The 27,659-nt window shown below is 43.0% G+C and overlaps 1 protein-coding gene across 2 annotated transcripts in view; it reads right to left on the bottom strand.

Moving 5' to 3' along the window:
- BMAL2 (basic helix-loop-helix ARNT like 2) overlaps nt 1-27,659 on the bottom strand; it is a 58,455-nt gene extending 30,796 nt beyond the window's left edge. Inside the window, exons 1-5 of one of the 2 annotated variants that reach the window (XM_037144854.2) lie at nt 27,409-27,659; nt 8,210-8,360; nt 5,336-5,493; nt 1,052-1,131; nt 155-247 (exon numbers count right to left, since the gene is read on the bottom strand). In XM_037144854.2, the coding sequence (XP_037000749.2) occupies nt 155-247; nt 1,052-1,131; nt 5,336-5,493; nt 8,210-8,360; nt 27,409-27,439 (513 nt within the window). In that variant the 5' untranslated portion in view covers nt 27,440-27,659. Of the gene's footprint in view, nt 1-154; nt 248-1,051; nt 1,132-5,335; nt 5,494-8,209; nt 8,361-21,670; nt 22,004-27,408 lie in introns of those variants that run through there. The other variant, XM_037144856.2, reaches the window with a different exon arrangement.

Raw genomic sequence — 27,659 nt, 5'->3', positions numbered from 1 at the left:
ATGCCGACACTCAGGGCACTATCCTCCGCCACCCCCACCTCCGACTCAGCAAACCTAATGCCACCGCCCAAGGGAAGGAGAGGTTCAGAGAGAGAGAGCTCTAAAATCTGTTCAAAAACCAGACACAGTGCAGAAAATATCCTATTTTACATACCTGATCATAATTAAGTATTGTGGAGACTGACTTAGAAACAAAGACAATTTTTCCTCTTTCACATCCAACCACAAACAAGAAGCCTTCTGCCGCCTAGGGTATAAAAATATAAAAGTAAATTTAAAAAATATTATCTGCCTTTCTCACACACACATTCAGTTTCTGGGGAAATTACTGTCGCAATAAAACTAGCAAAGCGGTCACATTATTTAGTAAAATTAATTTTACGAAATTTTCTTAAGATGTACATAAATAGATTTATAAAGAACATCCAATGGGACCCCTGTCTAAATTAATGTATTTTCACATGGGTGGTTCAGCCAGCGGATACTGAGTTGAAATACTTCACAGTATAAAATCTCCACATCACTGCACACAGAAGCTGGGCAAAGACACGAAGCGGCGTCAGTAACAACTGCCTGTGGGGTGCTCAGATGGAGAGAGGTGCAGGCCGGGGGTGAGGTGGCAATGGAAATATCCTACTGCACACCTTTTCACACCTTTTGGATAACCAGAAGCTGCCAATCAAAACTAAGTTAAAGAATTCTAACACGACGCACCAGCGACGCCCCTGAGGTACACCCAGCGAGTCCCCTGTGAGGCAGCCTGTGCTTGAATGGACGTGGGGACTCGGAGGCTGAGTCTGGCACTCCCCGGTGATGTTCCTGGTGCTCCGTGTTTAATTCTACTGCCTGCCTTGCCCCATGTCTTAGAACGTGCCTGGCTTCCCTCTCTACTTCCTTTAGCCCAAGCTAATACGGCATGGTTACGTGTATAAATTTCATATTAAAGGGAATCTGGTGTGATAACAGAAAGCAAACTGAAGAAAATTTGCATCCCGCTCAAATGAAAATGAAAGGACAAATATGATTTAGGCAAGTTGATTTCTTTACTTACCTTAAGGATTAAGTGTCTGAGCTCATTATCCTGTATAAATGAAGGTCGATAAATATCTCCTGTGTAAGAATTTGTAATCCCTAAAAATAAGCAAGTCAAAAGTTACTGAAAATACAGTAGGGTAGGAAATGCAGTAAGTGCTCAACGAACACTAGCAATGCTACTGCTGGTGAGGACGGTGATGGTATTAATTGTTCTCTTTCTCTGTAATAACTAGATTAAAAATTCCTGCTTTTAGATGGTAAATTCTTGGAACTACTTATTCCTTTATATACTCAAATGTGTACATGGTAAGAGCTGTATATATCCATTAAAAAATCTATTAATACAATATATCATCTATAATAGTACATAACAGTATTCAAAAATCTAGTTATTTTTATATCTTAGTGTATTAAAATTGATCATATGAATTACCCTGAATGGATTTTGCATGTGACCCTTTAAAGATCGTGGAGGCGCTTCTAATAATACACAGAAATATATAGAACATGATTCATGTTACATCCTTAGCAAGACCTTATTGTATTTTTTTTAAAATAAAAGTCACTCAAGCAACTGAAGAACTGATAGGAATTATCAGGTCAAAACAAGGATGCCTTGAAGGCATCCACCAACCTTGACAGAGGAAAGCCCTTCGTGGCCACAGAGGAGCACAGGAGGCAGTCCACTAAGCCCAGATTCCTGTCCCCAGACACCTCTGGGCAAGGGTGATTCAGAGGTCAATCAACTTTCCCTCCTTTATGCTCCCCAACTTCCCTAACTCCAGTCCCCTCCTCCTGAGGACTGCAAGGAAAGGTGCTTTTGCAAGAGAAATTTTAACCACAAATTGACTCTTGGATGGATTTATAGACCAAACTCACCAATTACCTAAGCAGTGGGGAGAAAAACCAAGCCAGAAAATCAAAAACACCTCATGGTGGGATTTGGTCAAGTTTTCTCAGACTGGTAGCACCCCTAAGAGTCTGGCATAAGCAAAAGGAAAGCCTTCCCTTTTGGAATCTATTTTCTAGGTAGGCTTCAAAGAATCCCCTAAATGATTTCTTGTTGTTACCACTACACAGCAGCCCGGTAGGAGAGAGCTGAAAGGGCTGAAAGATTCAGGCTCGGAGTGGTGCATCAGGGCAAAGCAGTACACAACCGGAGCGAGCCAGCGGCATTGCCAGGTCTGGCCCGAAGCCAGGTTGGCAGGAGTACACCAGGGAAGCCCTGGTAGTGTAAACCAGTCAGAATGGGCGAGCCCTGACTAGGTGAGCGAGCAAGCAAGGACATGCGAAGGAGGAAAAGGGCAGTAAGAGCAGAGCTGGAGCTGGGGGGAGGTGAGTTAATACAGCGCGTGCTGTGGTGTGCTGGGCACCTGCTAAAGACGAGCAGGTACCAAGCTTGACTCTCAGATTACTGATGACAAAAAACCCAAAACAAAAAACTAACAACAAGGAAACAAAATCACTTTTGTGACGTTTATCAGGTTAAAAAAAGTCAATATGATAATCATTGATAATGCTAATGATCAAAATGACAATTGCTCCTCCTCCTCCTCCTCTTACCATCACCTCCATTACTAATGAACAGTGTACTCACATTTCACATGCATTACTCTTTACTCTTAGCAATAACCCTGAAAGGCAATTGCACTATCCCTACTTTACAGATATGGAAGTTGAGAATTAGAATAGTAAATACTGGTAAGTCACATAGCTGTTAAGTCAGAGAGCTGGGGTTTGTACCCAGGAGGTCGGCCCCAGGACCCACAGGCTGGCACTACTGTTCCAGGGACTGAGACCACACACAGAGTGCCCACAGGTTCTCCAGAAGCCCACGCTGCACAGCAGGGCTGGTCTGCAGGTGGTCTGCAGACCACTGGCATCAGTCACCCGTGGTGGCGTAAGTATAGAAATGAAGAATAAACATTTAGACACTTTTGCAGAAATGCCATGCTGTGGCCTCCCAGCCCATGAACATTTTTCCAGTAACCAACTATTATATTTTACAAAGGGTGGGGGTGGGGAACACTCGCTCTTCACCCAGATAGTTTGAGAAGCACTGCTGTGTAGTGTAGTAGAAAAGTCATCTCACCATCCTTCTCTCTGTAAAGTAATTATGTATAGACCAAAATCACATGATCCGCCTGCAGCCCTCAGATGATCCAGTGTGGCTGATGGGGAGCAAGTAGAGGGTGCACTCTGACGGGTGCCCTGCAATGCAGACACCACTCCAGGTCATCTCACTAGTGGTGGCACTCATCACACCAGGGTCTGGTCAGGACCGGTGATGAGTAACTAACAGCCTCACTTTGGCTCAGAAAGGCCAGTGGTGAAATCTATGCTCTGTTCCAAGAAATCTCTGGATGTAAACAGGACGTCAACTCATACCTCCACTGTAACATTTATCCCACTAGGTTTTGCTGACCTCTTCATGGGTCCATCTCCCTCAAGCAGCTGTGAACCCCTAGAGCACAGAGATCTTGCCCCATTCAATATTATATGCCTAGCACAGAACAGGGGCCTCGTGCACGTTTGTTGATTAGTTGATTGATTCATAGCTTCTCCCTTAAGTCTTCCTCCCTCAGGACATGACAAATGTGAAACGTATTGGGTAATTTTAGGTTTGCAATCAAATGGCCTCAGCTGAGCCTGCAAATGTTCATTGCTAAAAGATTTTAAGCAAAATATTGCATGCAACTTATGCAAGACCTTGCAGTAGGTAAAAGAGAATCTTATTTTTTATATCATTTCACAATAGATGTATGAAAAAAAGACTGCCAATCACGCTCCCAGCAGGAAGCCTGCCAGGCAGTATCCCAGCATTGGAGCTGCTCCCCCGTGGGGCTGAAGGGACCAAGGGCTGCCCTTTCTTTCCCCACTGCCTCCTCCCCACATCTACACAGAGTCAGTGGGTTGGAGAGTGTGCGCCATTTTTCTACCATATGTGGAGATCTAAGAAAGATGATTTAAAGTGTCTATTTTTACAACTTGCACAAGATGCTATTAAACAGGCCTTTAATAGCTGTCTGTAGCTTTACTTCCTAATTTGTAGATGCTTCCCCCGTCCCCTACCTCTTTCAAACTGAACAGATTTGCCAGGATTTTTTGTTCGTTATGAAATAAGATGTTCTTTGTCTGGGCTCCAATTTGCACTGGACGTCCAGGTTAACAACCATGCTCTCCCCTAACCCACTTCCACTCGACTTGGCCCAGTCCCTTCCCCTGAGATAGATTTTCCTTTTCCTGGCATGCGGTGTGGGGCAGAGATCTAAATAAGACCCTTGGTCATCCTTTGCTTATTCTTTTTTAATTCTTTTTTTTAACTCTAAAAAAAGCCACTTTTCACTATAATCTTTTAGATCTTTACAAATCTGAACTTTCAGAGTCTCCTCTGTGGCCTGCAGCTCACCCCTCTGCCAGTTCTTCTCAACATCAGTTTACTTTAGCGTTCCCACGTCCAAAACTCAACTCTATCTCCATCACATGCCCCCCCCCCCACCAGTTGGACTGGGTTACTCCCAAACCTGATGCGATTTTGACCACACACACACACAGGCTTCAATTTAAAATTTGAGTTCAAGCTGGGGGACTGTCCAGGTCAGAAATGACGACACATACCCAAGGAGCAATAGCTAAGGACCCCCTTCATTCAATGTCTAATATATGTGAGAATCCCTCAGAATAGTAAGGTGTGCTGCATTGCAAGGTCCTGCTACTTATAAATCTGAATGAAGTTTTAAGGGAAATTGGCTGAATTTGAGGAGATTTTCTTTTCTAAGAATGGAAATCTGCCAATAACTTAATATTACATTTTCTAACATTACATTTCTTACTATGACAAAACTATAATACTCCTTTCAGAACTTCTAAAACACTGAGGGTTACATGCCTGCCATATACATATATATATAATTATATCACGAACTATACACACACACACATATATATATGGGAGGCATAATCACCTTCATATTACACATGGGAAAACAAGTGGAAATGTGAAGACTTTTTGAAGTCATAATAGTAAACTTAAGATAAACCTTTTGGCAGAACCAAGTTTTCTGACATCCACATTAGTATTCTCTCCACATACAGAATATGGACAAGCATCAAATAAATGTCTCTAAAGCTAAAAGACCACTTTGTACAGTGTCTCAATAACCAATAACAGTAAGCCAACCTCAATTACAGGGAAGGCCTCCCAAAGCCAAGCATGAGGCCATTTCGAAACTCACTTTTTTCTTTTTTAGAGGTGATCATTTTTATTGTATTTTTCCCATTACCATTTAGTTACACCCACCTTTTAAAGCCTTGAAGTGTTGAACGGCCATCCTTAGCACTGTGAGTTTGTCCAGTTTTCGTGTCAGGGGCTTGCATTGCGGGACCATGGCAGACAGCTCTTCAATCAGGTTATTCATTCTATCTCTCCTCCGCTTTTCAGTCTGGCTGTGAGCTTCTCTACGAAGGAAAAAGAACCGCCTTCACATTTCCCATTGGGCAGACCCCTGTGGCCCCAGAGGCACGTGGAGCTGGAGCACGTGGGGAGGCCAGCAAGCACACCTGCTCGTCCCACCTTCGGCCCTGCTGTTGCTAGTCAGGGAGAGAAGGGAGCTTTTGAGACCAGGAAGAGCGCTTATAAGGTTCACAGTGTTTTCACCCCCACCATGTCCTCGCTAATTCCTTATTCTACCCTATTTCCTGAAACCTTCAAGAACTAAGACATTTGTTAGCCACAGACGGTGGTATTTTTACATTTTTCCAGTCTTAGAAAAAGAGATGGGTGGCCTTCTATTCAACACTCACTCCTCTGTGGTATTTGCTTAAACAATTATCCACATCTTAACCTCCTTCTCTCTCATAGCTCCTTCTCACGGGTCTACTAACATGCTCAAGTCTCTTTCCTCTGAAAAGAGCCATCCTTTCCCTTGTTGTACGGTTTTTTCCTTGCTACTGTCTTCCTGTCAGCCAGCTTCCTAAAGGTACAGTCTCCGCTCTGTCTTTCATTTCCCAGGCACTTCATCTGTTAAAAGTGAACCTACTGCAATCCCCTCTCCACTAAAACTATTCTAGGGAGGCTCATCCTTATCTTACACAATCCCTGCAGTTCGACACTGTTTACATTCCTCATTCTTCACCTGGCTTCGGTGACCTCTCCTGCCCCTCCACCTGGCTGCTCAGCTGAGTCCCCTCAGTCCCTTTACTCAGCTCTTCTGTCCTTAATCACTGGAGTCTCCCACAATTTTCTCTTTGGTACAGTTCCTTCTTTCCTCACCCTATAGCTTCACCCTAAGAACGCTCATTTCCTCGGAAGGCCTCATACCTACTCTTAAGCTGCTTACTGTGAAATCCCTATACCGAACCCAGTATAGGGTTCCTCCTGCCTTTTGGAACAAGAATACATACCTTAGTGATCCCCAAATATGCTTAAAACCTAAGAAATTGCGAACTAAATGCATTCTCTGCATTTTGCCCCATTTTAATTATCCTTCCACTAGCCCCAATTCACTCTTCTTTCCATAGGATTTATCTTGGCTGGTGCAATAGACTCATTGAAAAGAAAAGTCTAGACTTTTCTTCTTCATCCTGAAGTGCCAAATAAACAAAAACTGCCATAGATTCTGTTTTTTAAAATATTTCTTCAATATGCTTTCTGCCCATTGTCTGTCACTTACGATAGCTCATTGCACTGACCCAAAAAGCCTTTTAAATTCATGTTCCTTCTTCTAGTGTTCTCCTCTACTAATCTTTCCTAATTACCACTTCCAGAATTATTGCTCTAAAACAAACCAAATCATCTAATCTCATTGCATAAAACTGTCAAAATGCATTTCCATTCCCCACGAAGAATGGCCCAACTCCCTAAGGACACCCCAACTTTCTCCATCTGCGGGCTCATCCCCGCATCTCCAGGTTCACCTCTCCGTGCCCCCTCCCCGCAGCTCCAAATGGTATACGGCAGCAGTGCCCAGTGACTTGCTGCTCCTCAAACACGCCGGGTCATGGCATGCCCCCTCTAGGTCTTGCTCCTTTCCAGGCCAAGAAAAACCAGAAAAAAACCCGGTTTTTCTCAAAGCTAAGCCACCATCAATTGTTAAGAAGCACTATTATTTCGTGCATTACAAGGAACGAAAAATGCTGCCCATTACCAGGAAAATGACACAATGGCAGAGACATTTTTCACAGGTGACAAAATGTAGGGGGAAAATGTATACCTTAGATTTCAAGAATTAGCTATTTTGCTCCTCACACTCGACTCTTAACATCTGTCTCCTACAACACGCAGGCCATGACAGCTCCCTAACTTCTATGTAAGAAGAGTTTAGGGGAGACAATCTGATGGGGAAGAAGGTAAGGGAGAGAACTACCTTGATCTGTTTTCATAGTAACTTTTTCACTTTCTTTCACGGAATCTATTTTTCTACACAGAAGTGGGGAGAGGCGCTGATGGGGGCAGATGGAGCTAAACACCGCCCATCCCAGCCACCCACTCTCGGGCAACGCCGCTTCTGGAACAAAACACATAGTACTTTTGGGTAAACTGGATAGAATTCACATTACACGTGCATTTCCATAAAATTGAGTTATCTACTCATACTTTGGCCTATTTGTGACCAAATAAATTTTTTAGATTACGACATCCTTCTAATCATAGAGTTTTAATTATCCTCTGGCTAAAATGATCACCTCTTTCTACCAGTATCACCCATTTGAACAGACAGTCGCCTGATCGAGGGACAGAAGCAGAAGGATGGACGCGTCCTCAGAGCCAGGGTGTGGAGGGAGTTAAGAACAAGGTGACAGCGAGGCCACTGTGCAGACCAATGAATGACAGAGGCTGGAAGGCGGGAGACCCAGAGGAAGGCGAAATAACCAGTTTTTGAATAAGGAACTTGGAGGTGCGACTGAAAAAAAAGATTTCCAGAGGATTTTATTAAGGGAAGGCATATTTATCCAGAAGCTAGTTCTCTATCTAGTTATTAGGGCTCTGCCTCCTAATTCTGTGTGGTGTTACTGTCACTTTGAATCATGTCAGTGTCTGGTAGAATCACATCAATAAAATAGAGCTGGCCATGTTACCATGGAATTAAATATAACGAATGAATTAAAAAGCAATCTTTTTCTTTTCTTCTGTAGAGTTAACAATTTCATGGAGCTAAAGGAACAATTCACTTACTGGGAAGGATCTGAATCACTTCCTTTTCGTTTTCTTGGGAACTCTGTCACGTGTGAGCTGAAGGAGCCAGCAGCTGTGGGTTTTGTCCATGGGCTCATGTGATTGGTAACCATGGGAACAATGAACTGGTTGTCCTCTATCAACACTTTACCTGTGAGAGAACAAAGATAAAGCACAATAAGATATCTAATGTTAAACGTTAACTGTTACTTTATATATATCCATATCACACATCTTAAATGGCTTTCCTATCTTAAAAATATCAACTAAATAACAACATATCATAGAAAGAATAATTATGTATGTTCAAGTATTAGTTAGAAATGTATTTGTTACTTCGTATTTTTAAGTTTACCAATCTAAATGTTAAAAAATGAGCATTATAGAAAATATGGAAAACACAAGAAAAGTAGAAAGGAAGGGGGAATATCAAATTTCACAAACCAATGTTACTATTTAGAGATATTTCCTTTTCGAATTTTCCTATAGGTGTCATCATCATGTATATTTTGCTTTATTTATGCATAACTCTACAGTGTTATTACAAATTCTTTTTTTAAAGATTTTATTTATTTATCTTTAGAGGGGAAGGGAAGGAGAGAGGGAGAGAAATATCGATGTACAGTTGCCTCTCATGTGTCCCCCACTGGGAACTGGCCTGCAACCCAGGCATGTGCCCTGACCAGGAATCGAACCGCGATCATGTGGTTCGCAGGCCCGCACTCAGTCCACTGAGCTACACCAGCCAGGGCACAATTGGTAGTTTCACTTTCTAAATTATTAGAAATTCTTTCTAAATTCTTTCTAAATTCTTCCCAAACTTCCCAAAACATAAAAAGTTAAAACAATAAAGAAAACTACTGATCAATTTGACCCCCTTAAAATTAGGTTAATGTTGATCAAAAGGTACCGTAAAAGGAAGGAAACTACAAGCCATGTGTTTGCTAAACACATGTAAACAACAAAGGGCTAATATCTAAATCACGTAAAAAATGCCTTTGCACTAATGATACCAACAACCCAATAAAACACTGAATAAGAGATTTTAATGGGCACTTCTCAAAAGAAATTCCAACTACCAATACACGAATGAAAATACAGTCAAACCTCAGTTCTCAAAAGTCTTGGTTCTGGAACAGTTCAGTTCTCGACCAAGTCGTTCACAGGAAAAATGTCTCGGTTGTCTGACAAAACATTGAGTCTCAATTCTCTCCCCAGCAACCCTTTCATGCTGAGACCTGTGTGATCAGTCACGCATCTCTCAGGCAACAAACAAAGGAGATCTGGTTCCCAACAAATCGCTTCTCAGTTTTTCAGAATGAATTAGGTTCAAGAACCGAGGTTCCACTGTATACCCAATCTCATTACTAATTCAGGAAAATCCAAACTATAGTGACATTATTACACACTATCCTATGGCTACAACTGAAGAGTGATCAGCTGGATCACTACACGTTGTTGGATCAGTGATCCTACAATGCGAGGATGGGGAGCAATGGGAACCCACACGCTTTGCTGGTGGGAATGGAAATTGCTACAAGCACTTTGGAGACCATTTTTACGTTACCTAAGAAAGCTAAACATGTACCAACAACATTTGCCAGCATTCCATTTCTCCTAGGTACATGGAGAAACTCTTAATGTATATTAGGAGACACGCACAAGAAATGCATTAATAACACTGTTTATAATTGAACAACAAAAATTAAAACCTGAGAAAACTGGAAACTTCCATCAACAGATGGATAAATTGTTTATTCACTGACCAGAACACTACCAGCAATAAAAGTGAATGAAGTACTAATATACTCACTCACATGGATGAATCTCAACATAATACTAGACAATTAAAGTGACAGCCAAAGGCAAAGTGTTTTTCTAAATTTTAAGTTAAATTGGTAAAACTAATCAATGTATTTTTAGCAACATCTACAGAAATTGCTACACTATACAGAAAAGCAAGGAACAGTGAATACAAAAAGTCAGAATTCTTTCTGGGAGAAGAAGGGAGATATGATCAGTGAGGAACACACAGAGAATTATAAGGAATTCATGTTCTATTTCTTAGCCTACCTGTGAGTTCACAGATAATTGTTTTGGTTTTATTCTTTAAACTACACACAATTTTTTAACAATCCTCTATAAGAATAATAGGTTTCACAATAATAATAATTTTGCCAGTGATTGCTGGTCACTTGGAAATTAAGTTTCTTTTTTATGGTATTCTAAATCTTCTAAATGGGACCTATTTATAATCACCAAATACCACATGAGATTACTTATAGCAGAAGCTCCTAGACTTTATTCTATCTAAAAGGTTTTTAATGGTAGAACTCTATCTGTCTACACACACACACACACACACACACACACACACACACACACACGGGAATTTCTTATTGACAGCGAATCAATAGGAAGAATGCACTAACACCAAGCCACAGCGCACCCTGGAATATGTAATACCATACCCCTCCTACGCCTCCAGCACACCTTCATGCAGGGATGCTGTCCCTACTGAAGCTCAGCACAAAAATAAATATTGTTTTGCCTCTCATTTTAGGCATGATCTCCACATGTTTAGTGCTACTTCCTTATTAACCTTTAAAATAAGAAGTGGACTGTCTTTAGGCAGGGAAAATAACATTCTCCTTTTCACAAACTCCAAACCTGAAGCTCTAAGGGTCTTCCTGTTCCCTAACGGGAGGAGTGCTGCCCCATAATTAGCTGTGTTTCGGCCAGTTTGGCTGTGTCAGCACAGATGTATTCAAAACAGAGGGCTTTCTGTAAACAAAAGGGAAATGTGGGTTAGTGGGGCTAATCGATTCCGGATGAAAGGATCTGTTCTCTGGAAATGATTCGACCTTCACGGAGTGGATTTTTATTTGTTAGAAGGTAACTCAAGTAAAAGAGTAAAGATTTTTCTCTTTTTTAAAAATATAATTGGTATATGATGTTATGTTAGTTTCAGCTGTGAAAAGATTTAATTTTTTTAATCTTCCAGTTTACTTTCAGCCTCCACATATACTTATTTAGAAGATAAGACCCTGTGTTAGAAATTGAAATTTAGCTTTCCTTTCATATAACTCATTTTGGAGATTATTGTTTCATAATTTTATATTGTCTTTCCTTACCAAATTGGATTACTTTCCCAATGACACATGTAATACATTGTTACTTAACACGCAGTAAAATAATTCAGAACTTAGATTGTACAAGGATACTGGGACTGTCTTTCCACAAAGTCTGTGGTTTTATTTTAAATGAGATTAGCATCAAATCTCAGTCCATGGGTGTGGATCTCCCCGGCGACGGTAATCAGCCTAATAATATTTTAGAGGTCTACCATTTGGTATCAAGTCCTTAAGAATGGAAATAAAATGTGGGAAATAGCAGCTGCTTGGGGGTCACCAAGAGGGGAGACCAAGGAGCCACTTGGATTAGGTTCATAATTAAGAGGGGTTCAAATTTAGAATTCGACACTATGTTTCAAAGAGAATATACATAGAGACACACACACATGCACACGCATGTGCAAATGTGCAACTGCAGGATCAAAAATACATATTTTTCAAGCAACTTAAAAACTTTTTCTCCTGCTACCTACGTTCATTGCCAGTAGAGAGCTATATGTTAAAATTTACATAAAATTTAATCTCTAAGCAACTTTTTGTTAAATACAATTTGTTCAGCATAAACATTTAAGTTACTTTCTTAAAATATGAAAGTGGCCTTTGCTTCTTAACTCCTCGGAGCCCATGCCCAGAAAACCCTTCAGTCTGGTCTCCCCCAGAAACTCTTGTGGTTTTTTGGACAAGCCATTTAACATATCTAAGACGGTTTCTTAGATGGAAGTAATTCCCTGCAAACCCCATTTGTTTGTGCTGGGAATCAGATAAAATAATATATTGAAATTTGTTTGAACTTCCGGCCAAGATGGAGGCGTAGGTGGAAACACTGTACCTCCTCACACAACCAAGTTTAAAGATAACAAAGTTTTAGTAATAAAAACACAACCAAAACACAGAAAATTGAACTGTATGGAAATCTGACAATAATGAACCGTTCATCCAGACTGGTAAGAGGGGCAGAGTCAGCAGCTGGCGGAGCAGGGTCTCGCAGGAAAAAGTGGCCAGACCGACCCAGGTGCACAGGTGGCGGTTGGTGGATCCCAGGTGTGGGGTGGCAACGGGCGGACCCAGTGAGGGCGTGGGGCGGCTGTCTGACCGCCCCGTGGTCAGATAAACCATTTACATTTGTGTGCAGATAAATCAGGCAGAGGAGCAAGCTGTGAGACAACCTCACAAACCAGGGCCCCAGTGATGGGAAATAAAGCCTAAAAGCACTGATTGGAAAAACTTTCAGGGTTGAGGTGCCAGGAGAAGTTCCCAGGCTCACAGAGAGTTTGTTGGAGAGACCAACAGGGTCCCGGAGGGTGCACAAGCCCACACACCTGGGAACCAGCACCAGGGGGGCCCAGTTTGCTTGCGGGAAACAGCAGAGGGGACCAAAATCCGAGAGAGAGCAGAACAAACGCCATTGCCCCTCTCTGACCCCACCCCCACATACAGCATCACAACCCAGCCATATGGATTGCCCCACCCTGGTGAACACCTAAGGCTCCGCCCCTCATACATAACAGGTGCAAACAGATCAAAACATTATGGCTCAAGAAGAAGAATAGCTCAAAGCCTCAGAGCCAATACTTCTAAGTGACCAAGAGATAGCCAACCTATCAGATGCACAATTCAAAACACTGGTGATCAGGATGCTCACAGAACTGGTTGATTTTAGTCACAAATTAGAGGAACAAATGAAGGCCAAAAAAAGCGAAATGAAGGAAAATGCAAAAGGAACCAATAGTGATGGGAAGGGAACTGGGACTCAAATCAATGGAATGGACCAGAAGGAAGAAAAAAATGACCAAACAGAAAAATATGAAGAAATAGGAATTCAAAAAAATGAGGAGAGGCTTAGGAACCTCCAGGACATCTTGAAACATTCCAACGTCCAAATTATAGGAGTACCAGAAGGGGAAGAGGAACAACCACAAGTGGAAAACTTACTTGAACAAATAATAAAGGAGAACTTCCCCCATCTGGCAAAGGCAATATACTTCCAGGAAATCCAGGAAGCTGAGAGTCCAAAGATGGATGCAAGAAGGAACACACCAAGGCACATCATCATTACATCAGCCAAGATTAAAATGAAGGAGAGAATCCTAGAAGCAGCAAGAGATAAGGGGACAGTCACCTACAAAGGAGTTCCCATCAGACTGTCAACTGATTTCTCAAAAGAGACTTTACAGGCAAGAAAGGGCTGGAAGGAAGTATTCCAAGTCATGAAATCCAAAGACCTACAACCAAGATTACTCTATACAGCAAAGCCTTTATTTAGAGTGGAAGGGCAGATAAAGTGCTTCTCAGATAAGGTCAAATTCAAGGAGTTCATCATCACGAAGCCCTTATTATATGAAATGTTAAAGGGACTTATCTAAGAAAAAAAAGATTAAAAATATGAACATTGAAAGGACAGCAAACTCAGTTATTAACCACCACTCCTAAAACAAAAGCAATCTAAGAGGACAGCTAGATCAAGAGCGGAAACGTAGAAATGGAGATCACATGGAGGGCTAGCAACAGGGGAGTGGGAGGAGGAGAAGGGGGGAGAAGGTACAGAGAATAAGTAGCATAGATGGTGGGGAGAAAATAGACAGGGGGGAGGGCAAGAATAGTATGGGAAATGTAGAAGCTAAAGAACTTGTGACATGTGGTCATAAACTAAAGGGGGGAATGTGGGGAGCAGGGGGTGTGCAGGGTGGAGGGGAATGAAGTGGGGAGAATGGGACAACTGTAATGGCATAATCAACAAAATATATTTTTTTAAAAAAAGAAATTTGTTTGAAGACCCAAAGTTTAATGATGCAGAGTAACCAATCCAACAAAAAAAGAGTGCACTGTGATGAGCCATTGTAGCCGATTAAGACACTGAGTTAAATGCCATTACATTTTTTGAATTAAAAAGAGTTAAACTCTTGAATTTTGAAATAATTTCAGACTTGCAAAAATAATGCAAGGAATTCTCATATACCCTTCAATTCGATTTCCCAAATGCTAATGTCTTACTTAATCCCACTTATAATTATCAAGACCAGGAAATTAATGCTAATGTACAGGGTGGGTAAAGCTGGGTTTGCAGTTGTAAGTACATGAAGCCCAGAGTTTATTCTCGTATCATTATTTATTAGTTATTGTATTATTTCCCATACGAACAACTGTAAACCTACCTTTGCCCCACCCTGTAGTACTTAGAGCCCTTATTCAATTTTTTCCAGCTCTTCCCTAATGTGCTTTTGCTGGTCCAGGATCCAATCCAGGATCACATGATACATTTAGTGTCTGTTGTGTGCCTTCAGTTTCCATTAAACGGTAATGGTTCCTCAGCCTTCCTTTGTCTTTCAGATTTTGAAAGGGTGCCGGGCAGTTGTTGTACAGAACGGCCCCCATCTAAGTCTATCGGACTCTCCCTCATGATTAAATTCAGGTTGAGCATGTTTGTCAAGAATTCCACAGAAGTGACGCTGTGCCCTTCTCGCCTTCATCTGTATTGTCCCTGGTACGTTTTATCACCTCACTGAGATCCTGCTCTTCAAAACACCAAACGGCGCTCAGCTCATGGAATCCACAGAAGAGGCAGAGGGAAGATTCGCGAGCTCCTCCATAAGGCTGTGACCTCAAATGCCAGAAGTCTCTCAGGACCATGGGATCTCTTCAGCCCCAGATCCTAGCCCAGTGTCTAACACACAGTACATGTTTAGGGTAATTGAAAGAAGAGTTACACTTCATTTCATTACCCTGAACATTCAAAAGAGAATCTGAAAAGGCATGAAATGGAAAATTCCAGATTCACCTCCCTGGGCTGCTGGGGAGGGTGAAATCCCCACAGTAAGCAACACGCAACTCCCTACTGTTCCTATTTCACAACCAGTAGGCCTACTTCCCACCATCACTGCTGGGGGAAAAAGGCACCATGCGGTGCAGGATTGGGCAGTCTGAATTAGCTTCCCAGAGTGATAAGCAGTCATCGTTCATAGGCTTGTGCTAATGCATTGTGGTGGAAACCAAATGCCATTTCTTACCACTCATGTATTATTGTAAGATGTTGCATCACATAACAGATGAAATGAAGTACTACTGGTCACTTTCAGGAAGTATACCTTTGATAGATAGTACTATACACAAAGTATAAAAAAGCCTTTGCTCAGCAGAGGTGGAAAAACAGTCTATTATTTCAGAGTATTTATTAAGATCCTAATCTAGGTAGAGGCCATATTTTAAAAGGTTACAATTTGGTACTTGTTCTCAAGAAGCTTATACTGCAGTATGTGTTTATGAGCCAAACTCAGAATGAACTTAGACCTAGATGGAGGTAACAAGTTCAAGCTGCAAGAGCAGAGGAAAGGGCACTTAATTGTTTTGGGGAGAGAGAATTACACTGATAAGCTTTTTTTTATGAGTATTTCAGGCTAAGAAACAGCTGTGAACAGGAGTCAAAACAAATGCACTCAGTAAAGCCCTATGCCAACATTGAAAATGAGGTCTCCTCATTAAATCAATGAATACATACCAGTCAGGTGGTAGAAAATGCACCTCCTGCCAAAGAATCCAATCTGTGAAAACAGGCTTTTTCCAGAAAACTTTTACCCTCTCATATATGTATAGTATACAACTCCTCAAACTTTGTTTGACAACCTTAATATCCCACACTTTTCTACTAAAGTCTCCTCTCTCCCAAACCAAACCATGTGATTCTTCCAAACTTGACCCATGCAATGCCTTGTCGCTAACTGGTCATTCTATTTGGCTCCACCTCTAAATGAAAAAATTCCTTTGCCCTGCAGTGTAATTGGAATATAACCCCCAGGAGTTGTCTAGTCCACAGAGAGTAGAGCAGAACTTACTGATAATGTTCTGATTATAATTTCATTACCTATAAGGCTGTATTAGCTTTTGTTTCATACAGAAAAGCTAATACACTATTGATTGATTCATTTACATAATTTTACACTATTTTTATATAATATACGTAGTTTTTGTAATTTTTACACTATTGATTCATTCATTTATATAATTTTAGAGCTCTAAGTGACATTAGAGATGGTCTAATATAACTCTTCTTTCTCCAAGTCAGAAACAGAGTTCCATAATTGATGAAGTTTTTACCCTTTACTGTAAAGCCCGACACTGATGGGGGAGGGACCTCTGTGGCAGCCTCCGGCCTCCCAAATAGGCCCCTTCTCCGCTAAACCCAAGCTCGTCTGGTCTATGGGCTGTTGTTGTTAAGCTGTATCTTTACCATTTGGTATATCTGCCTTATTTTTGTACTTAGGCGCTGGCCCTTTTTTGCTGTTAAGTTTAATCTTTTTCCATATCATCCTATCCGCATCTTCTTGCATTCACATTATATCTAACAGACTGACTAAGCCTCCTCAAAATATGCCATCTGCAAAAATGACCAGCACAACATTTACATTTTCAAACCAAATAGCTGGCTGGCATGTTGAACAAAAAAAGCCAAAGTGAGAACAGCAAGGAATTACTCAAATACTGTGTAGGCAAAGTGAGAGCCCAAGTAAGAGTTACAGACAAAAGCAAAAGGCTGGTACAAGGGATGAGATAGGAATCCATTCTTATCGAATGGACTCAAACACTCAGCACACAGGAAAACTGAACTGGTTTGGGCTGGAGAAGTTAGTAAGACTGTGGACAAGGCAAGGATGTCAGAAAACCTCAGGGATTAAATTGTTCTCACCACAGCCTGACTATGGGGCACCATGGTTTAAAACCAGCCAGAAGGGATCTGGTTACCTGTATGACACATTCTTCCTGCAAAGTAAGGAGGGGCCAGGTATTTCCCAGGCCTGCTCCATGCAAAGCCACATATATCTCAGAATATGTATGAGGTGAGATGAGGATTTGCTTGTATCATTCCAACAGGACTACATACTAACGACGGCCTTAAAATGAGGAGGTGCCCGGAACTCTTGTACAGTCTGTATTATGGCTCTCCGCATCTGCTCACAAGGGCATAGCATTCAGCATGCAATACAGCCCAGTGTTATGGGTGTCAGTGGGAGAAGCCGTGACCTCAAAACCTTAAAATGAATGCAAACACCAGTTCTCCAGCTCTCCCAGCACAACTAGGTAGAAAGGACGAGGTAGAAAAAGCACCAGTCTATTCCCCCAGAAGGATAGTCGCCTGGTGAGTGAAACCCGTCGGCTGCGGCCCTGTAATGCCCCGCACCTCACCACAGCCGTCCATATTCTTCAAGCTACTATGAAGCAGACACTGTGCTGCAGGGGCTGGGAATATGATGGCGACGAAGAGATGCAACTTAACATGGAATAGATCCCCCTGTGGATCCTGGAGTTCTCCCAGGGAGGAACCAAAGGCCCTGGTGCTGCTGGCAGTGCCGTGCAATGCAGGGGAAATGGTTTCATTCCTGCATGTCTGTGAATAAAACCTAGTACATAATACCAAGGTGTTAACTCCCGTGGCCCATTTGCTGCCTGTGCACCTGTCACTGCTAAAGGTGATACTCCTCTAGGCTATGGCAGTTCCTAAATTCATACACGTGTTCTCACATTTCTTCTCATCTGACAAAGCAGAAGAGGGGAAGATTTTCTGGGCTGATGTCTTATTTATTATTGATTCAAATATAATTGAGGATTGCCTTTTAAGTGTAATATGTGTTTGGATCTTGGGGGGAAGAAACTAGTTTTGCTCTTTAAGATAAAAATTCCTATACTATGCTTGGAGAAGATCCTAAAAAGAGATCTGGTTTTTATCAATGCCACTGGAGAAAGTAACCCTTCCACTAGCAATTAAGAAGCGAGGGGGTGGGGGCACCTTTGGGGGGAGGGGGTTTTAGTATTTCTCTGATATAATGAGGAAAGCTAAAACATAAAGTGTTTGAATTTTAACAAGACATGTTTTCAGAGTTGGAGAGTAGTGAGTCACTTTAAGCTTCCAGGGTAGCCTTGAGGAAAAAAATGAAGAAGGATGAGAAGAGCTTTTAGACAGGAATGCCAGTTAGGAAGCCAACTGCGCAGCGAACCAGGATGATCAGGAAGGACAGTGACGACCACGGCTGCTAAGTCACAACTGGAGGAGACCGAGCCACTGCTGCTGGGGCCCAGCCGCCCCACCACCACCGATAAAACCGTCTTTTACTGAGTTCTTACATGCCACACGGTGTACCCTTTACACACCTCACTTTAGACAGTCCTCACGACGATCCACAGGCAGTGGTTTAGCGTAAGAGGAAACAGGTTCGGAGAAATGCAGTAACTTGCCGTGATGGTCTTTTTGCTGAGCTTAGCTACTGTCCTCAGTTACCCAGTCAAACACTAATCTGAGGATTTTGTAGATGTGAGTAAAGTCCATAATCAGTTGACCTTAATAAGGGTTTTACCTGGATCATATCCTAGGTAGCTTGGGTGGGCCTGAGTTAATCAGTTGAAAGGCCTTAGAAGCAGAGCAGAGGCTTTCCTGAAGAACAAACTCTGACCTGGCTGGTGTGGCTCAGTGGATCGAGCACCAGCCTGAGACCTGAAAGGTCATTGGTTCAATTCCCAGTCAGGGCACATGCCTGGGTTGTGGGCCAGGTACCCAATTGGGAGGTATATATGTGGCGACCAGTGGATGTTTCTCCCACACACCAATGTTTCTCTCCCTCCTATTCTCCCTCCCTTCCCCTCTCTCTAAAAATAAATAAATAAATAAATAAATAAATAAATAAATAAATAAATAAATAAATAAATATGTAAAACTCTGCTGCAGCCTGTGTGCCTGACGGCCCGCCCTGCCCACACCAGTCCTGCCCAGCCCGTCCCCATACTTGCATAAGCCAGGCCCTCGCAATAAGCCTGAAAACACACGTCTCCTCCTGGCTCTGCTCCTTCGGGTGAACTCTGCCTGACAGACATGCCAAAGATCACACGATTATTAGCTGAAAGAGCTCAGAGTCTTGCAAAGGCAAAAGTAGGCCAGTATTCCACCCTCCCTCACCCCAGAAGTTCAATTGTAGTTGCCAGAACGTCACAGAAATGGCACCACATCCAAATGTCCAGCGGACATTAAGGAAAGACTGAAAGCATAAAATCTCTGGAGGCCAGTCTGCCTGGGTTCAAACCCTGGATCTGCTACTTACTATGCAGCCTTCACCCTGAGCATCCTTAAATTCTCCGTCTCACTTTCCTCACCTGAAATGTGAAATAATATAGAACCTACCTGATAGAGTTGCTGAGGATCAGACACCTAGCTCATAGTAAATACTCAGTGAAGGTTAGGATCAGTAACTGTTTAGCAGAACCAGAGGGTTCAAGGGATCCCTGCTGAGTTTATGCAATGGGGCAGAGGGGGGACAGAAACACTGCGATGACTACAAGGAAGTCGGAGTCACAGGAAGGCAACGGTGACGCAGAAGGAGATCAGGGTGATGGAAGAGCTGAAGAATGCCTTCCTGGCCACAGCTATTCCCCGGAAGACAAACCACCTAATCCAGGCACCACAGCCTAATCCAGGGATGGGCAGAAGCAAGACGCAGCAGTTCATCCGAATTTCAGTTCCACGATGAAACAGAAAAGTCCCTAACTTGTTCTGGGCCTGATTGATCCTCATTCACAAAAAGGATGCAGGGTTTAGCATTTTCAACGTGAGCAGGTTTTTCCCAAAGGCACAAAAATACATTTAGATTTGGATGGTCTACACCCACATCATGTTACACAAGGGACGATACAATTCTTGCCAGTTATGAGTAAATGGAAGCCACGATGTAGGCAAATACCATGATTAACATTAGTCAGGCATGACTGGATATGACAAATTTGAGACAGAACCTATAAAAGATGCAATGGTTTCTAACATCTAAGGTTTCAGCAAAATGAGAAACCTCTGTTTTACTTGGAGGAAAAAAATTCATCAGTATTCAGAAAAATGTGTGTACCTTTTCACTGAATGGCAATTATTCTGGATAGAAGACCCTATAAAAGTGGGAGGAGTGGCCACACTGACACTGCACAGGCAAATGTTGAAATTCCAGAAACAGAAACACAATGTGAATTTTGAAAGTGATCAAACCCAAAGTGACTTTAATACCACCCAGGCATAACAGGCTATAGTCATAATAATGATCAGAATCTAAAGCTGCTTTTAGATTCTTCCTGACAAATAGCTAATAAAAATTATTTTTAAACTTCTTGTTAAATCATTTGTCCTAGAAGCCTTCTGAAGTGTGAGGTGTGAACTTCACCATCCAAGAAAAGGTCAGGCTGCTTTCCTTATAACCACATGCCGCAAACTAGGTAGCTATAATTATTATTGAGTAAAAATCTGATAAGCCACAAGTGCTTTGGTGAACTCAAGTTCAAGGCTAAAAAAAAAGGAGAACTGTCCTCAAGAAGCCACTAGCACCAGGATGCATGGAAAATGGGGTTTGGTCTCTCTTTTCTAGGTCAGTGTTGTTGCCTGGGTGACTCATCACAGAAGAGATGGCCTAGCTGGAAATCAATAGTATCTGTCTCTATGGTAATATAAGCACAGCCTGCCTCTGGGTACCATGTAACCTGGAGAGGAAATCCAATTCTTCAACTGGGCAACTGGTAAGAGAAGTAAAAGTAGAGCTGGAGATTGTGTTCAATATTCCGCTCAAACTTATCTCTCATCTTTGGCAAAACAATCATTAATCTTCACAACCTTATACTCATTTAAACATCTGTTGATATCTACTCTATAAAGTATTCAATTTCAATTCTATTGTATACTGATCTATCCTTTATCATCTGTATTTCTATAGGCTTTGGTCCTATCTAGGCTTAACTATAATTTTATATTCTCCTCTTCCAAGAAAAAAAAAGATGAAGAGGTATATTGATGGGTATGAAGCTTCTGCTTTTAAGTAACTGCTAAGCCAGAGAGCCTCTGTATCGGAATCAAAATAAGAAGGGCAGCTTCTAATGTTGCCACACACAGGCATATCCACGATGCTCTTTTCACATGAGGGCACTGGATGCCTTTTGCTTTCTGTATCACTAGGGTTTGGTATTGGAAGTCAAGGCTGAAAGTCTTTTTCAGCTTTGTCCCACAGAGCTGCAGGTGAGGGTCTGTGAGCACACCTGGGGCACATGTCCACCTGGAGGTTGTTACATCAATGATGAGAGAGGAAAAACACAGGCCATCATGTTAAATAGATGTTGGTAGTCCGGGTACTCGCTCCCCAACAGGCTGTAATGGGAATAAATGACATAGTACTTGAGGTGCTCGTCAGAACAAAGAGTGTGAAATGGATTTAAGGATATAAGCAGCAACTTTTACAGGAAAAAAAAAAAAAAGAGAATGAAGGAGAGAAGGAATTGGCCCAGATTGACTTGAAGGGTAGGCTAAGATTTAATAGCCACTCACCTGGCAAGAACCAGGACCTCTGCTTTCTTTCTGATCAGAAATAAACCACAACTAGCCTTTCAAGGTGATGCAAAAGCCCTGTTGCTGACCAAAGACCAAAAAAGAAGATGCAGGTATCTTTCCTCTCAGAGGCAGACAAACCCCGAGCCTGTACCTCAGGCCGCAGCGCCAAAGGTCCCGCCGCGTCGCAGAGGTGGAAGCGGAACCTCCGCAGCGCTGACAGTGCAACTTCTGCAGCCAGTTCTTCCTTTTCCACTCGCTGTCCGATGTAAAACGAGGCTTACACCAGTTCTTGCTAGCTCGCCACTGATGATTTCCCATGTCCATGCCCGATCTCTGCCCTGAAAGACCTCCTCTTCGCTGCCCCCCCAGGCGGATTGGCTACCCATCCCCCAATGCTGAAGTCGGCACCTTCTCCTAAAGCCTTCCCTGAGTCCCTCGTTCGCGGGGGAGGCTCGGGGTTAAACTAGAGGTTTTGCTACTTTCTGTCTTGTAACACGAGCACTTTGGCTGCTTTTCACTCACTCTAATGCATTTTATAAGCTCTTTAATGCTTTTCTTGCTTTATCCATTTCTCCATCTCTGTCTTGTACAGTAAGAAGGAGGCATTTAATGGATCATTTATGAATGAACCGGCCCTGCCCATACCTCAAACCAGCCACCAGTTATTTAAAATCAACAAACCCTTATTAGGCGCTTAATAGGTGCAAGGAGTTGGAGATTGTAAAGATGCGTCAGAACGCAAGGAAATGTGCAACGCAAGGGTGGAGCTAAGACACCTACCTAACTTGTGGCAAGCAAGCACAGGTATTATATATAATTGACACACACACGTGTGTATGACAATGGGAGGGGAGAATCATTTCCATGGCAGGGAGAAATTCTGGGAAACTTTCATAGATGGGAGGAAAAATCATTTGTCGAAGATCATATTTCACTAAATACTTTGTAATCACCTCATTTAATTCCCTCTTAACCCTCTAAGTTAGGTATTTTTACCCCTATTTTGTAAGGAAGGAAATTGGGGCTCAGAGAAGATAATCTGACCAAGGTCATAGGCCTAGTGAAGAGTCAAACCGGCCATCACACTCCCGGTGGTCTGCTCCCAAAGTGCAGGCTGACGTTCCCACACAAGATCTCCTCCTCCCCCTCCGCCCGCAGATTAAAAACGCCGCGATGACGTCTGAGCTCGGCCCTCATCACCACAGCAGATTCTGCGGGCAGGTCTGGAGGGAGGGAGGCGGCAGCATTCCAGGTGTAGCCAATAGCCTGGCGATGGGGAAGTTTAGACCAACTAAACTTCCCCGGGGAAGGCAGGTTGCCGTATTCTACACAACAGAGCACTGGCCTTGTAAAGTGGAGGTTTTGGGAGAGAAAGCCAGTGAGTGAGTGAGTCTCTACTTTCCCTGTGATGTGCTTGGAATATATGGTAAAGTGCATTTCTTACCTACTTAAACAATGGTTATAAGTAAAACATTTTGAAGCTATTTGAAATTACTGTTTTATGACATAATTTTCACCCTCAATTACAAATATCCAATAATGCAAACTATTTTAGCAGAAGGATGACTCTCTCTACATTTCCTGTTCCTCCAGCCTCCTTTGTTTTTCTCTCTCTGTAAAAATGCTATCTGGAGATTTAACCCGTGAGGTTAAAGACTAGAGAAAACTAAATACCATTAACTTAGATAGATGAGAGGAAAGATAGATGGGATAGATAAATGACAGACAAATGTCCTATGGTGTCAACTGACACTTAAGTATTTTTAAATGAGAATTTCAATAGTATATAACTGGACTGATTTAAATATTTTAAGAAATTTAATAATATTTCAAGTTTAAACATCGGGGGTGAGGTATGGTGCCAGGTAGGTAGTGGGACTATCAGGGGGAACACTTCGTAAAGTACATGCTTATCTAACCACCATGCTGCACACTTGCAACTAATACAAAATATTGAATATAAACTGTAATTGGAAGAAAAACTGAGGGACAGATAAATAAACTATTACAGCCTGAAGTGATATAAATAGTAATGTGTCAGGGACCAGTAAATGTGACCGTACCCAAACAAGAGAAGACAAAAGGCGGGTGGTGCGTGCATAGCTAAGTGCTTCATAAATTATCAATAAATACTCAGAAATGCTAGGTGCTACTATAGGAAAAAACTTTCACCTGTGGTCCTGTTTTTTTTTGTTTTTTTTGTTTTTTTTTTTTTTTACTTTTTTGCTTTTAGAAAGAGGGGAAGGAAGGGAGAAAGAGAGGGAGAGAAACATCAATGTGTGGTTGCCTCTTGCACACCTTCCACCAGGGACCTGGCCCACAGCCCAGGCATGTGCCCTGACTGGGAATCAAACCAGCAACACTCTGGTTCACAGGCCGGCTGGCACTCAATCCACTGATCCACACCAGCTGAGCTGTACGAAGAGTTTAAATTGCACATTTTCCTAAGTTCTCACAGCCTCCAACCACTGAGAAGGAAGGCTGCTCTGGACAAGGGGTACAGAAGGGCTGGGATTTTTAGGGGAGCCACACCAGCTGTCAGACTTACAAACACCATGACACAAAATCACTGCCTCCCGGATGTCTCCTGTACCCTGGCCTCTTGTAGGGCACTTACCTGGCTCACTGAGTCCCTGATAATGCTGATGACAGAGCAGATGCTGACTAATGACCCAGATCCTGGAGGTCTTCAACTAAATGGAACAGCTGAAATGAGGGCTACCGAAACTAAATGTTACGACCTGATTTATGATTTCCTGAACATTACGTAAACAAAGGAGAGATTGCGAAAGGACCCTATAATCACTGTTCACAGCACTGAAAGGGATCTTGCTTTTTAGAACCAAGGAGTCTTTGCACAAGGGAAAAAGTAAAGTGTAATCACTGTACTAACTATACTAACATTCCAGCTTGCCCTACATGTTTTCAAACATTCAATTTGAATTTTTTCATGGAGTCAAACTTTGATGGGGGGAGGGCAGTTCCTCCTTCTCTCACCTATTTCCCCACCCCCAACCAACCCCCCACCCTTCTCTTTCCCCCAGAGCTCCTTGTCTTCGCTCTCACTTTCCTACCCCTCCCCTCCTCCCTCTCCATCCTCTCTCCCCCCTCCATTCTCTCTGGCTCTTCACTCCTTTCTCCCCATCTACTACCCCACTCTCTCCTCCTCTCTCTTTACTCCACCCTCTTCTCCTCTATTCTTTTCCTCCCTTTTCTCTCTCTTCTACCCCCCCAAACATATGAAAAGCAATTTTAGTCCATCCTGGTTTATCTTGAGCAATGCAATCCTGGCCTCAACTTTGCCTAAGGATCCAGGCCAGGAACAAACAGTAGCTTATGCAAAGCTGACTGGAACACAACTTTGAATTCCTGAGTCACATAACTGAATTTAAGCCACAATAATGGCAGAATGACACCTCAAAAGAGATTAGTCTGAAAACAGCCCAAGTGAGAACATGGGATGGGAAGGGAAGGACAGAAAGATGCCCCACAGGGGCGTCAACCCAAGACCATCTCGGTCTGGAAAACGTGCTGCTCCCCAAGGCTGCCGGCTGCAGAACTCCAAGGATTCTGGCGTCATTTACCAGGAGGATGCCCAGTCACTTGGAAGCTGGCTTAATCTTGGAGTTTACCATAAGCCTGTCAGAAAACATGAGCAGGCAGTTATGTGAGGCTCCAGCTGATTTTGGATGGCCAACCTTAAAAGCCAGCGAGCAGTGTGACCATCCTACAAGAGTGGTTTTTTTTTTCCCAATGCCAGTTTTTTATTTTGATGAGAGTCTTAATGTCAAATTGCATAGGAAAAAAAATCTGCAGGTATTTTGTGTAAGAAAAACATGATCCTGGATTCTGATAACAGAGAGCTGTTTTTTGGTTTTTTTCTTCCTCTCCAGGGATGGGGGAACTTGCGACTTTTGTTCACCCTCATTCAATAAAGGGTGTCTGGGAGTGAGTACTGGTACCACCCCATCAGACAGGACAGAAAGGAAGGCAGCGTAGGCAGAAGCCACAGACTCCAGCTTTGACACTTTCTGGCTGTGAAACTCTGGGCCAGCCTCAGCTGTCTCATCTCCTCTGTGAAATGGAGATTCTGTCATCTGCATCGTGAGGCTGTTACGAGACTGAGAAAGGTATTCCTTATGGTACGTAATAGGACCTCCAATAAATGCTGGCCTTCCAGCCCCCACGGAAGCCTTGCTACTTTTAGCTAAGAAGAAATAATTTTGATCATTACCAAGCTCATATTTGGTATTCAGTTCAACAGCAACCAATTACTTGTCCAAAAATTTGTCTAAAGTCCATAAAACTTACCTGGTAAAAGCCACTTTTTGAATTAGTGGGTGCATTTTCATCTTTCTTATTTTCAGGAAAATAGTTTTGAAAACTTATTTTCAAATAGTTTTTTGATTTAGTTAATTTTAACTTGTGTGGGACACTTTTGTAATGCACTAGACAAGATTAATTAATCACAAAGCCAATGGGAGCTGTAAATCTATATTAAGCTTTATTAAGCTAATGTCTATAGAGCACTTTTTTTCAAATATTGGGCTAAGCATTTTATATGTATTTAAGTGCATTTGTATCTCATTTAAATGTAACAATTCTGTAAGACAGATACTATAATTATGCCCATTTAACAGATAAAGAAACTAAGGCGAAGGGTAAATACCCCTGGTGGCATAGTAAAGGGCCAAGGACAGAGAGGGAGCCCCGCCTCAACCCTACACACACTGCATTCTCTTTTCAGACCAGTGCTGGGTCACCTCTTTGTATCATTCAGAAAGACTTCAAATATTCAAATGAAACAATTGTGGCTATCTCTCCATGTTCTGAATTCCCAGCTGAATTAGATTTTCAAAAACACCTCTTCTCATTGCTGTATTTGAGAGAAGAATCTAAACTCATCAGCATAGTCCACAGGAAAATGGAGATTTAACCAACTGCTTCTCTGAACTTTTCTCTGCTGGTTCTCCTTAGTTAATTCTGCATTTTTCTCCTGCCTCCTATCTGTCTTCAATAACAAACATTTATGATCACCCCATATTTGTGAATAGTCCCGCAGAAGAGACCACACAGAGCAACGCTTCCAACTCAATTCACGAAAACTCCACAAAAGTACATATAAAACAAAACAAATGCCACTGAAGGCTTTCCTAAGGCTGTAATGGTAACAGACAAGAGCCGCCTCTCCCTTACATAGGGCTATGTGGGAAACCTGGTGACCCCGCTTGCACGTGTTCATCTACCCACCTGTCCGACCCCCAAAGGAGCAGTTTTCGAAGTGGGAGAACGGAAGTACTTCCAGTTCAGAGTGGATGGGCTCGCAGAACCCGAGCTCCTTCAACGGCTAACGCCAACTGGTTTACACAAAAGAAAGACGTAATCTTACAAGTCCACACGGCAGCCCGTGCTGACGGCTGGGTGGGCGCCCAGCGGTCGGTGAGTAGCAGCGGCTCGCTGGGTAGCGGACCGACCAAAACCCACCACGATCAAGGGCGTCACTCCCCACCTCCCGCTCCTGGGAGGACGCGCGGGGCGCCACGCTGCACCTGTGCCCAGGGGACGACCTTGACACCAGAATCATCAGGAGGCAATGAGTGGCCAGAGGAGAGGTCCCAGCCGTGCGTGCCCACCTGGTGGCGCCCCTCCGGCTGCTCGGCCCTCAGCCAGGCTGGGGCGCCCCCTGCGCCTCCGAAGCTGTGCCCCTACCTGGGGACACTGGCCTCCAACCTCACCTCTCGCTGCATCCTCCTGTTCCACCGCCATCGCAGGAGCCGCTGGGCCGGCCAGGCAGCCCCAGGGCTGGCAGCATGGAGCGCCCAGAGCCCACCCTGCACCGGCGCAGGTGGCGATCCGAAGCGCGGGCTCCGGCACCCGCGGTGTTCGGCCAGGCGCCGTGGCAGCCGCCACCGCAGTCCTGGGCGCAAAGCCAGCCCGACTCACCGCCTCCCTCCGGCCAGGGTTCCGGAGCAACTGCACTGGGCCT

Source organism: Artibeus jamaicensis, unplaced genomic scaffold, assembly GCF_021234435.1.
Source record: "Artibeus jamaicensis isolate MK-2021 breed Jamaican fruit bat unplaced genomic scaffold, CSHL_Jam_final contig_233, whole genome shotgun sequence".
NCBI classification, from domain to species: Eukaryota; Metazoa; Chordata; class Mammalia; order Chiroptera; family Phyllostomidae; genus Artibeus; species Artibeus jamaicensis.
Note: the sequence above shows the minus strand (reverse complement) of the source record. Positions and strands in the feature narration are given on the sequence as shown.